General features: G+C 34.5%; 1 protein-coding gene and 1 pseudogene across 1 annotated transcript; both read left to right on the top strand.

The window, feature by feature from the left end:
* The first annotated feature begins 479 nt into the window (after nt 1-479).
* LOC18035167 lies at nt 480-2,314 on the top strand (annotated as a pseudogene).
* Nucleotides 2,315-3,699: 1,385 nt separating this feature from the next.
* Nucleotides 3,700-5,506, top strand: LOC18035326 (uncharacterized protein DDB_G0286299). The gene is made up of 4 exons (XM_024179448.1): nt 3,700-3,830; nt 3,928-4,170; nt 4,354-5,124; nt 5,252-5,506. The coding sequence occupies exons 1-4, from the start codon at nt 3,722-3,724 to the stop codon at nt 5,293-5,295; spliced, it is 1,167 nt and encodes a 388-aa protein (XP_024035216.1). The 5' UTR covers nt 3,700-3,721; the 3' UTR covers nt 5,296-5,506.
* The last annotated feature ends 9,854 nt before the right edge of the window (nt 5,507-15,360 follow it).

The raw sequence follows: 15,360 nt of genomic DNA on the forward strand, positions 1-15,360 counted from the left end.
TGTGTTAGTTCCTATTCTGTTTAAAATGCTAAACATTATAGATTGTCAATTTTCTTCTTTGATAGGAGTCGTGAAAGCTTTCTTTACTTCTTTCTCTTTTTTCAACTGGATGATTACAAAATACAAATGATGGATGCTATTTGCTAGCCTATTTAATATTTATAATGAAAGTGCACCGCTTGGTGAAGCGGTTTTCACAAAGATGGCTGCTTAATCTTCTAACATCTGTCTTATAGTTGGAAGTATGTTCTGGCTTTTACAATTTACATCATTTACAGTATCATTTCCAGGACTTCGCTCTCAATGTGGTACCAGTTGTCGTTCACGTTTTCCTACCCTAAATGACTAAACGTTTACGTCTACAAGTACTGTGCGTACCATCTTGTTCGTTCATGTTTGTTTTGCTGCGAATGCCTTCTGCGTTTGCATGCCTTCGTGGCGCTACAAAGTAGAAACCTTCATAAGAAAATGGTGGTACAATGAGCCCCATTTCTCGCTTGCCGTGTGCCTATCACCCGTTTTCTTGCGCTCTAACGACCATTTGCCGCCATGTCGACAGTGACCCAGCAGACGATTTTGTCTGCTTCAGTTCTAATGCTAACGCGTCGAATGAAGATAGTATAAACCTCGTCGCTCAGTTGCATCAACAAAATGGGTCCCTACAAAGTCTTTACTTTCTCAACAAAATCATTTCTTTTTGTGCAAAATCGGCTTTGTAGGATGTGGGAATTCAAGTTCATTCGTTCATTGTCAAAGCGGGTTTCACTTCAAATCCTTATATATGCACTGCTCTTGTTCATATGTATGGTAAATGCAGCGAAATTTTAGTTCTCAGAAATTGTTTCATGAATTACCTCATAGAAATGTAGTTGCATGGAATTCGTTGATTTCTGGTTATTTACATGTCAGGCTCCCCGAAATTGCGGTTTCACTGTTTATAAAAATGTTGAAAGAGGGAATAGTGCCTACAGCCTTTAGTGTTTCAGCACTTTTGGTGGCTTGCTCCCAATTGGATGATGAAGGGATTGGGGCTCAGGTTCATTGTCTGATTCTGAAACAGGGACTTTGTTATAATGTCGTTGTTGAGACGGGATTGATTGATACGTACTCAAAATGTTGCAATGTTGAGGACTCCAAACGGGTCTTTGATCAAATGAAAGAAAAGAATGTTATTACTTGGACTTCCATGGTTACTGCATATGCACAAAATGAACAGCCTGACGATGCGATGATTTTATTTAAAGAAATGCTAAGTTTCGGCCTGAGACCCAATTATGTAGCTTATAACAGTTTGCTGAGTTCATTTTCTAGTTTGGAATATTTGGGTTGTTGCAAGCAAGTTCATTGTCGGGCAGTTCATGAAGGCCTTCTGGATAATGTGTATATAGTGGTCACACTTGCTACTGTTTATTCGAAATGTGATTCTAGTTTGGATTTTCAGAACGTGCATTCAAGTGTTAGAACACGGAACCAAATCTCATGGAATGCAATCATTGCTGGTTTTTGTAATTTAGGATCTGGTGAACAAGCCCTAAAATGCTTCTGTGAAATGAGACAGGCAGGAATTGATATAGACTATTGTACAGTCACAAGCATAGTAGGAGCAATAGGAGTGAATTTCAGGCTTCAAAGAGGGGAAGCAAATGCATGCTCTCATTTTCAAAATAGGGTACGATTCAAATGTCTTTGTTCAAAACAGGCTTGTTTTTATGTATGCAATATGTGGTGCTATCAGTGATGCTAAGAAGGCGTTCTCGTCAATGGACGAGCGTGATTTGGTCTCATGGAATTCACTATTATCGGGGTGTGCGCATCATGGGTATGGCAGGGAGGCTGTTCAGTTGTTTGAACAAATGCAAAAAACTGAGATTACACCAGATGGGACCACATTTCTTGTTGTGTTATCAGCTTGTTGTCATGCTGTATTTATTGATAAAGGTCTTCAATATTTTTATTTGATGAGAAATGATGCTTCACTCGAATCCCCTAGAGCAGAGCATTACGCTGCCATTGTAGGTCTTTTAGGTAGAGCCGGCTTTCTAAATGAAGCAGAGTCCTTTATCAATAGTATGTCCACAGATCCAGGACCATCAGTCTATATAGCTCTACTTAGTGCTTGTCAACTTCATGGAAATAGAGAATTGATGTACGTTCTGCAAAAAGGGTTTTGGATCTGTGGCCTAATGACCCTGCTATTTATGTGCTGCTCTCAAATGTGTCAAAAACAGCACGTTGTTGGGATGATGCCGGAGACATGCGCACACTGATGTATAATAGAGGAATTAGGAAGAAGCCTGGTTATAGTTGGGTTTGAATTAACACTGAGCAAATGATTTGCTTTTTTTCCTGCAATATAGAAGCATCTGACCTAAAATCTTCGAGTTTGTGGCTTCATACGGCTCTCTGTCCCAAAATCCTGGGATAGCAGAGAAGATTTTAGAAACTGAAAAATTCATCTTACTCTGTGCTGGGCTGCTTAGCTCGGGTGGTAGAAAACATTTAAGATCAGGTAACGCCATATCCTCATCAGCTTGAAATTACAAATTTGTCAAAGTCTGTAAAAATCTTAGATTATCCTCCGGTTACTTTTTCATGGTCTAATGGATGCATTACTTACTCAAAATTTGCTCGTACAACTGACCGTTCTGTTTTTTTTTTTTTTTTTTTTTTTGAGAGGAATCTGGGATTTCTGGCAATTTGGTATTTATTTTCTGAAGTAGATGGCTGGTTCTGAGGCTAGTAGTTAGTTTTGATCCTCGGCTGTGTTAATGTCAAATGGATTAAGTCATGGTAAGAATGATAGGTGCACAGACGATGACCGGGTAACATGTGGCTGTCACGCGCACTCGGGTCTGTAAGTCACTTGATACAGCTTGTAATTCCCTCAGGTGTTGCCCTTAAATTTTGCTTTCGCTCTGGATGAACTACAACAAACATAACGTTCTTTTATATTTTTCATTTGAATGCCGTTAGAATTTTGAAAGCTCGAGTGCCTATAAATGTCCACTCTTAATGGCATTAGAGCTGAATTTTGGTTTCTATAATGTCAAATTGAATGTACTGTCGCAATCATCATCAAGCCGGTTTATCCAACTTTTATTTCCTTTTCTGATAACGTTAAAGAACTTCTCATCTTTTGGGCGGAATTTTTTCTTTGCCCATATTTGATTTCATCAAATACTTTATGATGGTAATTTAAAGAGTTGCGACCTCTGTACATTGTGATCAGCTCCTATTCTTTTAAATAAATCGCAATTGATTTTTGTTTGTCCGCTTGGCGGGCGAGTGTTTTTTGTTTTAATTTTGTTTGAGACTGAAAAATTGGAAAAGAAAATAGTTTTAGTCAAACAGACTATTATCTCAAGGGTCAAGATCAGAGGAAATTTCTTTCCCAAGTCTGGAAGAGGTAAAAGAATAGCCAAATGGATCGATGATACGAGCCTAGTCCAAGTTTGTTATTTTAGGGAAAATAAAAATTAATGACTCGCAAATGCCAAGCAAATTAGATTACCCAAATTCTATTGCCAAGTGTCTAACTTAAGCCCACAAGCTGTCATCCAAGCAATTGTGTAGAATGCCACGCAGCAATTGTTACTGACTGTGAGAGAACCCCGGAAACTAGTGATGCATGTTAATTGTTCATTTCTCTTAAATTTCCCTTTCTTTGCTAATTGAACACCAATAGAGAGATAGGTTGGGAGAGAGATCCCAAGCAGCTGCAATGAAATCCCCTCAATATTCAAGATTTGGAATCGTGGCTCAACATGACATCCTGCAGAAACATGGCGACCATCCTAGAAGCCCAACAACTGCGGAACACCTTGTGGGAGGTAACAATCTCAGATACATAAGTATCCAATCATATTATAGAAATGTCCTTTTGCATCTCCTGTGGCTTTTACTCTAACAAGCTTAATGTGACTCTAGAGGCTTCAAAGTGGTCACCTCACAACTCACCAACATCTCGGAGAGGCCATGAACCAGAAGAAGATCACACCCCCCACAGGAAATCAGTTCTCTCCAAAGTGAAGGAGAAGGCGAGGAAATTGAGGCACAGTCTAAGTGGCAAGAAGAAGCATCCTGAGGAAGAAAACATGACGCCCTCGTTTGGTGTTACAATGGAAGACGAAGAAGATGAAGAGGAAGATGCTGAGTATCTAGGAGCCCCAAGTAATACCCACCTAGAGCCTTGCAACATTTAATTCGTAACAGGGAAATGATTTCATTTTGCTATTCAAAAGATCACTTGTGATTCTCTTTTTCTTTTCCTTGTGGAGCAAGGCAATTAGAAGTGCTCGCGCCCGTGCTTTTCATAAAGTTCTGCCTTTTAATCAAAGCTAATTCTGTTTTCAGTGTATGAATCAGAGCTTGCACCCGAGGGCTACAAGGAAAAGGCAAGGCTGCATCCAAGATTAATCCCTGTTATATCTGAGAAGCATGTTCTGTCAAGCAGCATCAAAGAAAATGAGAAGCCTCCTTCTCCAAACAAGACAGTAAATGGACACCAAAATGAGAATCCTTCGCCTTCAAATAAGACGGTAACTGTACAAGAAAATGAGAGACCTCCTAATCCTCCCACTCGGAGCAAGGCGATAACAGAAACAGTAACTGAGAAGCCTAATTCTCCAAACAAGACACTAACGGAAACGGTGACTGAGAAGCTGGCTCCAGCATATGCCACTTTATCTGATGCAACCCATGCAATAGCTTCAAAGATTCAAGGCCTTACAGTATCAACCCCCACAGCTTCAGAGAGTAACGAGCAAGATAATCTAGCAACTCTCAAACAAGCTACTTCAGAAACTGACAAAAAAACTAATCCCGAAACTGAAAAGCAGGGAAGTCCAACTGGACAAAAATGGGATAAAGGTGTTTCGGTAAAGGAGTATATAAAGCACAAGTTTGAGCCAGGGGAAGAAGAGAGAGCACTATCTAAAGTGATAACCGATGTAATGAGCCCAAAGAGAAGTCCTCGCGAAGTGGGGGTTGTAGGGAAGATGAAAGAGGCTGTGACTTCTTTCCTTTGGCAAGAGGAGTCTCCCCAGTCTTTAGTGACACAGTTACCTACTAATGCACCTACAAATGCATCGACAAGCATTCCTGTCTCTACCAATGATCATGAAGGTAAGCTTCTCCTCCCCACCCCCCCCCCCCCTCCTCACGCCATTTTTTATTCAAGATACAACTGAATTTTCTTCTTAATGCTTATGCTGGATCCATTAACCTGTTCTGGGATCTTTTGTTGTCGTAGTTTTTGAAGAAGCAAATGAGGGAAGAGTACTCCAAACAAATTGAAAGATGAATTCAGATAGCTGACTATGAAATAAGTTTCTTTTTCTAGTGCTAATTGTACAAGTTACACACACACACAAATACAAGTTTACTGGAAAGGGAAGAGGAAAGGAAGGTCATGTTTGGCTACAGTGCTTTGTTTGTCGCACCAAGTTATCAATAATCTGCTTCTGCAGCTCTTTTGAGTTTCAGTTTTTTGCAAATTAATTAGACGTCTGCCTTATATCTAATCTGAATTTACATGTATAAAGTCATTCTCTTGACATTAAACTTTAACATTATGAATTTATGATGATACTTCATTTGCGAATAATACTTTTGGATGTCAAGTCATTTTGTTGGTAAAATGAAAAATGCCAATCATGTCTAAAGCAAAATTTCAAAATAGACATTTTTAGTTAAAGAAAAGTAGAAAAGCAATGTCGATGGTGTGGTTTTTTTCCCAATGTTTTTGTAAAGTGCAAGTTTTTAAATTTTTTTAAAGTGAAATTTGGGGAAAATGGACTACTTTTGATTCTATTTATCTATTTTGGCTTAGCTAGTGGTCTCTCTATCCGTATATATTAATATTATAAAAAAATAAATATTTTAAATTAAAAAAATTACAAATAACATGTACAATTTTTACAATATTGCGCTAAATTTAAAATGAGCCCAAGGAGAGGCCAATAACTCATTTTCCTACATAAGGCCTAAAGTGCATATATTTATAAACGACAAAGTATATATTTATACTTAAGCATGAATTTGAAATTAAAATCTTTCCCTTACTTTTACCCAAATATACAAATAACTTATTTTCAGTATTAAAAAACAAACATATAAAAATAGATGAAAAAATGAAATATTTTATAATTTTATTTAATACTAAAAAAACAAACGATCTCTTACATTAATTGAAATCATGTGAAATTCAACTTTCTGGATGACGTGTCGTTGCCGAGTCTTCCCACTGGTTAGTGATATGACGCGATGTTTTCTTCTAGAAAAGAAACGATGTGCCATGAATAGTAAACACCAGCTCATACTATGTATGTTTTGTCAGTTGTGTAAGTGACACGGGTGACCGGTCGTTTTCAAATAGTTTTTTTGGACGTCGAGTTGTTTCTTAATAAAACAACAAATGACCAATTATCTTCAGCGTGCTTGCAAATTAAAATTTTAAAATATTGGATGTACTGTAGCTTAAAAATAGGTGACTCATCATGTCTGAAATGAAATTTTAAAACAGTTATTTTTTATTAAATAAAAATTTAAGCAATGTCAATAGTGTGGGTTGTTTCAATTTTTTTGGGCAAAGTGCAAATTTTTTGGTTTTTTTTTTTAAAGTACAATTCAAGGCAAATGAGTTACCTTTGATTTTATTTTAGCTTAGCTAGTGATATTTCGATTTTCGATTTTCGATTTTAGATTTTATACAGGTCTCTCTATTTGTATATATCAATATTATGAAAAAAAAGGTACTTAAAAATAAAACGTATTATATATGACATGTATAATTTTTACATTATTGGACCAAACTTAGAATGAGCTCAATAGGAGGCCAAGAGATCATTTTCCTATATAAGGACCAAAGTGTGTGTACATGTGTGTGTATGTATAAACGAGAAAGTATATATTCAGACTTAAGATCCAAAGTGTGTATATATATTTCCCGTGTATTTGAAATACATGCATACTAGAATATTATATTCGAATAACTTACTTTCAGTGCTGGAGATAACAAAGACGCACAAATATATGAATAATTGAAATATTTTAGACAAATCATAAGTCTGTAAATATGCTAATTCTATTAATATCTCATTTATTCATACTTCAAATGATAAAAAATCATAAGACAGTTTTTAAAACCTCAAGTAGAAAACGAAACAGCCATGAAAAAAAAAAGAAAGAAAGTCTAACGCTGTTATATTCTCCTATACTATATGGAAAAGCATCAAGTACAAGAATTGAACCATTTCTTGTGGTATCTAAATTGTTATGATGTACAATCACACTTAATCATAAGTAAACCAAAGCTCTTCTTTATTTTCTATATTAATTCTTGGATCTACCAACAAGGTAAGAATGAAACATCCAATGTTAATATCGAGCAGCTAGCCATCTAATTTTCTTGTTACCTAATATTATTGTCTTCTTGAACATTTAATTAAGCCTAGAAGTACCATAACCACAAAATCAACTTCGCAGCGGAAGTAAAACTAACCTTAAAGATTTTCCTGGACATACAACAAATAAACTAACATAGAAATTTATTTCCACTAATATACAGATTTTAACAAATCTCCACTGATACACATCATTTATATAAATAACCAAATACAAAAGTTTTCAAACAATACACTAGAAACAAAAGTAGAGCTTCACATCAGACTTCTAGGGTTTAGCTTTTACTTGCTCTCCTCTGAAAAATGAAATTGACAAAGGGCGAGCTGTTATACTCAATAAGTAGAAACATGCACAACAAACAGAACAATATTTATGTTCAACATTTTCAAACATTTAGTTTAGCCTTAAGTTAAGAACAAACACACGAACCTTTGTATAGAAGCTTGTTAAGCATTGTTTTGCTTAAAACAAATTCAAATTGAATAGTTCAAACTAAATTCAAATTCAGAAAACATGTATCATGTAAAAACACATTCAAAAACATATAACAAGTCAAAACAAATTGGAACATATATAATGTCATGAGTTATCATATAGGACGATTATGTTAAATCCTATCACCTATACCCACTGTGACTCGGTATAAATCAAATTATATAATTTGTGCAACAGAACAAAGTTTTACTAGTGAAAATCACCTATTTCTCCCAATGACTCGGCCAGAATAGAACATATTATATAAGAAAATAGCTATCGACATTGAGCCAAAACATTTAAATTATATTCATAAAATACAAATTGAAATCTCACATAGTGACCCATACGTGGCACTTCGTGGCACATTGGCTATTGAGAGGTGGCCCCTCTACAGCTCACACTTTTGAAATGCAAGCTTTTAATTCAAACTTGTCTAAACTTGAGCAAAGATTATTTAAACATAAAACATAATTTGAAGAACATTTGGAAAACAGAAGAGTTCATTATGGATGGGTATACTTACTTGAATCCAAAGCAAATATTAACCTTTCACTTACTAATCAAAAACATCACCAACACATCCTAAAATTGGAACATATACTGATTTATTATTAAATTCATATAGAATAAATCATAACCTTAACTGAAATCCTTATCACTAACGAATTACCAAAATTTTGCACAATACCAAAATATAATTCACATGCTTATAGACCTTAAACCATTCTAATATTTTCCAGAATATTGTCTCCACATGGTTTTAGAATTTATTACTTAAGAGATTAAAAGATCTAATTCTAGGACTGTAGTGAACTCAATCTCATTCTCAGTTTGCTAGTATCTGAGCCAAATTTCATAAAATCTTTGAAAGGTAAAATGAACTTCAAAATTCACAAACTTGATATCATATCAAAGTCAAGATGTCTAGTATGATATTCCAAATTTTAGAATTTTGTTCCTTATATATTCAGAGTTCTTAATTTTCAAATGCTCAAAGGTTAATTATGTCAGAATCATCCTTTAGTAAATAAAGTGGATTGTCTCAACAATTTAGTCAAACCAGAAGGTCACCAAATATTATGAAAATTTACAGAGAGATTTGTCCATATATGCATTTAGCTATATCCAAAATTTAGAATTTTATTCCTCAAATATTCAGAGTTATGAGTTTTTAAATACCCAAAGGTTAGTTCTGTCAGGATGTTTCTTCAACAAACAATGCGGTTTCTCTCAGCAATTCAACAACCCAAAATATTACAAAAAATTATGACAATTTACAGGGAGACTTTTCCATATGTACTTAACTATACCCAAAATTCCGAATTTTATCCTTCGTATAACCAAAGCTATAAAATTTCCATTACTTAAAGGTCAAGAATGACGGCAACCAGACACAGATTTTCTTTCAACTTCATTCAAATTCTAAGTCCCTTATACAATACCAAAATCCACGAGAATTAAACTGATCGTAGTTTAGCATCTGATTAACAAATTTTTAAAAGTTCAAACCCAAAATACATCAATTACAAAAGAAATCAAATCAGCAAACAAACCATATAAAAAAATTCTTAGATATCCAAAACTATTAGAAGAATTCACTTACCGTAATCAATGAAAGTAGAAAATGCTTAAGCTTCTTAAGGGAATTTGAAGTATGAAAGTGAATGGCATATAATCCAGCAAAAAGAAAAGAAAAGGGGAAAAAAATAATTTTAGTTTCATATAACAGGAAGTTAATGATGGTTACAGAAGTGGGGGAAGTTGAGTACAAATCAGATAATGGGAGGTTACTAAACTTCCTTAATTAAATTTTAATTTCACAAATAAAATAAAAATAACATAAATTATTAAATTGAATAAGATAAAAGTTAATTTTTAAAACTACATACAAGTATACAAAAATAAAATATGTGGGTATTACAAAGAAATTGTTCACACATTGGACTTGAATTTGGTTACAGCCCGACTCTTCCTTTCAAAGTCAACTTGCTTACTAACAATCTGCTTGATTTATTCGATCTGATTATGTGATATCATTTCTTTCACTATTTGAAAGTAGTTCTGCTCACGCCATTTCTACCATCGATTCCATCCCAATTGTAGATAGTTGGTTCATATACTTTTCATTCATTGGCTGAGTACTTTATTCTATGTTTATCACTGGGAGAATCAAGTTGATGAAGTCAAGCTGCTGAATCAACACATAAATTTGCATTTTTGTGTAGAGTTGTTATCCCTTGCTTGATTATTAATTGACGAAGGGATTAAAATGTGGTAAAATGTTTTCACCCCACTGTGTTAAATAGAATCCATCTTTTATAGTTTTCAAAAGCTACACACCAACAGAAGTTCTAAATTTGGATGAACGACTTCTTGATTATTTGTCATATTGCTATCATTTTCTAGTACAGCAAGCAGAGATTCCATCTTCCACAGCAAAGTGACCAATGGTTGATGGCGTAAAAGCTAAGAATATTTTAAGTTTAGAACCATTCAGCATGACATGTTTCCATGATTTGAATATTATCATGCTTGTTGCTTCTGCAAACTGATATAATGCAGTTTAATATTAAACCATATATTGCACATCTTATTACCTTATCTTTTATTAAGGCGGCAGATAAACTCTGATAATGCAGCTTAATATTAAACCATATATTGCACATCTTATTACCTTATCTTTTATTAAGGCGGCAGATAAACTCTGACGAAATGGAAATAATTGCTGGAACAAACTAAAGAACTCTCAAGAGACAAGAAGCAGCTCCAACCAATGATCAGTTCCAAGAGTTGACTGAAAACTTGACACCAGCAGTAGCAGTACCAGGCTCAGTGTCTGGAAAAATGTTTTTGTTTTGATTTGAGTCATTTGACTAAATCCTGTGAATGTTAGCCCTGATTCATGCGCAATGCTTGAGGATCTGAGTGTAACATTTTATGTGATCTTGATTTTGATGTCTTGGTTGCATTTAACAATTTTGGGAATCATTCAGCCATTACAAGGGGTCATACTATTTAATTTTTCATATAGTAGGTAAAGATTGGCAGTTTTCTATTTTGGAATCTGTGTCACACAGAAGCTTCAACGGTCATCGAAAACAACAGCGGGTAGTATTACTTGAATAGGTATATATTCAAGTGATACCGAGTCAAAATCAACATCTTTGAAACCCCAAGCATACGACGGGCAAAAACAGGAATGTAAGAAAATGAAAGTTTTATCAGTACTCGTATTTCTGAAGGAAATGTGTCAATCCGTTCTGCGCGGATCTTGTCTTTGACAAGTGCAGATTATCCCTTTGACAAGTGCGGATTATGTCTTTGAAAAACTTCATTCAATGCCGTTTTATTTGATTCTCAACATTTGTATGCTTGAGGCGGCATGTGGAAGGAGACCTATAGAGGATGGAAACATAAACTTGGTAGATTGGGTTATTGACTGCTGGAAAAGAGGATGTATCCTTGATGTTATTGATCCGAGACTGGAGGGTCTTTATGTCGAGGAGCAAATGGAGTTGGTATTGAAATTAGGCTTGTTTTGTTCACACCCTAACCCAGCAGCCAGGTTTCCAGATACTGCTCTGGATAGCTTCATGATCAGTGTTTCTACTGCTAATAATGAAGCTTCAGAAAACGTGATTTCATTTCTTGCACTGCTCGGAACCAGTTCTTCTTACACCATGTCAACCATTGATTCAATCCTTGTAGAAGGTCGTTGAACTTGAGCCCACATTTTAAAACTCTTTTTGGCTAGTTCACTGAGAGTATTGAGTTGACATTAGTGGCAATCCGAGTTATGGGTCCATCTTACGTTACTGCAATTCTTGCTTGTTACTTTCTGTTTGACTTTTTCTTGTGGACTACAATAGTATTTAACTGCTCATTTGCATATACTTTATTTTGTAAATTCATAAATAAATAAATAAATAAGTGTGGGTCTCGGAAAATGTATATGTTTTGACTTGACTAATAAATCCTGTGAATGTACCCCGATTCAAGCAAGGGCTAATGTTCTAATTCTGATGGTTGCATAATGTGATCCTGACATTGACTTCGTGTTGGCATTTATCAATTTTGTGAATCATTCAGCTCTTCTAAATGATCATTGTTATTTAATTGAAAATTATCTGTGAACCAACTTAGATCTCAAAAGTTCGAGGCGCCACTAAAGACTTCTGATATATATTATATTTGCATGCAGTCACTTTTTAAATTTCTAACGTTACCACATTTACACAATTAGACAAAAAGATCCCGTAGAACTGAAACAATGAGTCGTTTAGAGTTAATTTTAGAAATTATTAGTTGCTACTTGTACTTTCAACGTCCATTCGAATAGTTTTCCTTGTTCAACTTCCGTAAATAACGGTCATTGAAAGCATGTACAGCAAATGGATATTCCTGCATTATTCAAGTAATAACAAGTCATAATCAACGTCTTTGGAACCCCAAACTGAAGAGAGAGAAAAGCACAAGTAAAAAGTCAGAAAGAAATTCTTTAAAACTCTTATTTGATTTTGTTAAGCGTCGGGAAGAACATCAATCAGAATAACACAAATATGAAACATGGCTCATGTATAATAGGCAATTGCGAGAAATCCCATTAAGATTCTCTGTGCCAATGAGCTAGATTTGATGCACCGTCGCATTCAAATAATTAGCAAGTTTCCCTTCGATTTGAAAGGCCTTTCTGGAATTGATAAAGAGATAATCCATGTTAAGTGTCAGCTAATTACATTTTTTTTTTACCGGTGTATGAATGCGCGGAATAAGACACCGCAATTTTAGGACATCTATGAATCAAAATTTAGAATTGAATTGGAAATTAGAAGCGGTTAATTCTCTTAGTCACGTGCTGATCCTTTTTGTTTAAGGGTCAAATTGCTTGCACACTGTTTTGCCGAAATTCCTGAAGAATGATATTTTAACTTAAATTTGAGTCTGAAATATTACCTTGGTAGCATAAAAAGAGAAAAGCAGCAAGGCAAATCTCTCAATTTGCCAAAAGCCAACTAGTTTTCCTATTTTTCTCAATGGCTCCAGCTCTCAGATCACTTTGCTTTTGGACAGTTGTCATCATATCCTGGATTTCCATGGCCTTGGCTCGAGATTAAGATGAACTCAAGTTCATCTACCACGGCTGCAATGAATCCGAAATTTCACAACCTCTACCCATTTGTTCGTATCATATTTGTATTGGGTAATTGAGTCATGTCAATCTTGTCAACTCTAATCCATGTGAAGGTCTGTTTAGTATGTATAGTTAAATAATCATAAGTCTTAGACAAGGTCGAGAAGTCACCCTTGATTTATCCTTAAAAACCCTTTCCAAATAAAGACATTTGTTAAAAATTCCACAAATAACCTTAAAATTTTTACCACTTTATAAACCATGACTAATAAACTATTATAGCTTGAATCAATTTTGATACTCGATGATCCCCATCATTCTTGCAAAATGCTACTATTACACCAAATTATGAGAGCTTCAAAAGCCCACAAAAAACATAGGTCTAATAATTTTTTTTTTTTACATAAAATGACCTAGGTTTACTCTTGGCCTAGGTACTTAGAATTCTAAGTGTCCAAAGTCAAGACACGATAAATTGCCTAAGAGCATGATTCAATAAAAAATATCTACATTTATTCTTTACATAATGCTCAAAAAGCAAATCTTCGATAAAGCACCAAAGTTATAATTAAATAAAAAATGACATAGGTACTTAGAAAATATTTTTAAGTAAAATACCTGAAAGGTGAATTTTCTACAAAGTGTCAAATGCGTAATTTTACAAAGAATGACCTAAATTCATTTTTTTTTTATAGAAATTGACCCAAGTCCATTGTTTGTAGAAATTAACCTAGGTACTTAGAAAATACTTCTAAGCGAAATATTCAAAAGGCAAATATTCGACAAAGTACCAAAGATATAATTCTACAAAAAATTACATGAGTCCATTCTTTATAGAAAAATAATTTAGGTACTTAGGAAATACTTCTAAGTGAAATGGCTAAAGGCAAAAATCAAGAAAATACCAAAGGGCACCTAGGTACATAAAAAGTACCTTTAATAAAGCACCTAAGAGCAGCATTCTACGGAATGAACTTACATGTAAACATATTTTCTACGGGAATGAGCCTATTGGCCAAAAATACATTCAATAGAATAAGCCTGCAGGTCAACAAATATTCTAAGGAAGATGCCAATTGGCAGACATGCATTATAAAAAATGAGCTTACAGGGCAAAAAATATTTTTCGAAATGGGTCTACGGGATAAACTTATATTCCATGAAATGAGCCTACATGCCCAAAAATACATTTTAGAGAATGAGCTTATGAGCCAAACATTCTACGGAATGTGTCTCCAGATAAACATTTTACGGAATGTGTTTGCAGCCATAAATATATTCTATGAAATGAGCTAGGGCCAAAATGCACCTATAAGCAAACAAATATTATACGGAATGAAATGCACCTACAAGCAAATAATATATGGAATGAGTCTATAAACTAACAAATATTTGAGTCAACTCAATCAGATTTAGTGTTAATCAAGTTGTGAAAAAAAATCATCTGAATAGAATTCGAACTTGCAATTCGGTCTAATATGATCCGAACTAAAAAACCTTGGGTTGAGTTTGAATCAAATCATATTTGAATGCTCTTATTTTTAAGCAAGCATTAGAGAGGACTTGTTTCTATTTGTTATAAACAAAATCAAATTCAAAGACAAGTATTTTTCAGTTTTACAGAATAATTTCACTAGAATACATTTAGGATTTGGCAACCCCTTGAACTATTTTAACTCACCCTCAAGCCTTCAATGCTAATTCTGGGATCTATCAACAGAGGTAAGAACTTGAATTTGGTTACAGCCTGACCCTTCCTTTCAAAGTCAACTTGCTTACTAACTATCTGCTTGATTTATTTAGAGCAAGCAGTCAAGCTTCTGAAAATGTGATATCATTTCCTTCACTATTTGAAAGCAGTTCTGCTCATGCCATTTCTACCATCGATTTCATCCCATTTGTAGATGGTTGAATCATGTACTTTTCATTCATTGGCTAAGTATTTTATTCTATGTTTATCACTGAGAGAATCAAGTTGCTGAAGTCAAGCTGCTGAATAAACACATAAATTTCCCTTTTTTTATGCAAGTGTTGTCCTTTGCTTGATTATTAATTGATGAAGGGACTAAAATTTGGTAAAATGTTTTCACCCCACTAAATAGAATCCATGTTTTATAATTTTCAAAAGCTACACACTTCTAAATTTGGATAAACGACTTCTTGATTATTTGTCATATTTCTATCATGTTCTGGTGCAGCAAACAGAGATTCCATCTTCCACAGCAAAATGACCAATGGTTGATGGCGTAATAGTGAAGAACATTTCAACCTTAGAACCATTCAACATGACATGTTTCCATGATTTGAATATTATGATGCTTGTTGCTTCTGCAAACTGGCGTAATGCA

Source organism: Citrus clementina, unplaced genomic scaffold (genome assembly GCF_000493195.1).
Source record: "Citrus clementina cultivar Clemenules unplaced genomic scaffold, Citrus_clementina_v1.0 scaffold_8, whole genome shotgun sequence".
Lineage (NCBI taxonomy): Eukaryota > Viridiplantae > Streptophyta > Magnoliopsida > Sapindales > Rutaceae > Citrus > Citrus x clementina.

Bases quoted from the DNA above. Each gene is read 5' to 3' on its own strand.
- LOC18035326 (XM_024179448.1), top strand. From the start codon at position 3,722: ATGAAATCCCCTCAATATTCAAGATTTGGAATCGTGGCTCAACATGAC. The intron at 4,171-4,353 runs GTAATACCCACC...TTCTGTTTTCAG, and splicing joins TGAGTATCTAGGAGCCCCAA to TGTATGAATCAGAGCTTGCA. The intron at 5,125-5,251 runs GTAAGCTTCTCC...TTGTTGTCGTAG, and splicing joins CTCTACCAATGATCATGAAG to TTTTTGAAGAAGCAAATGAG.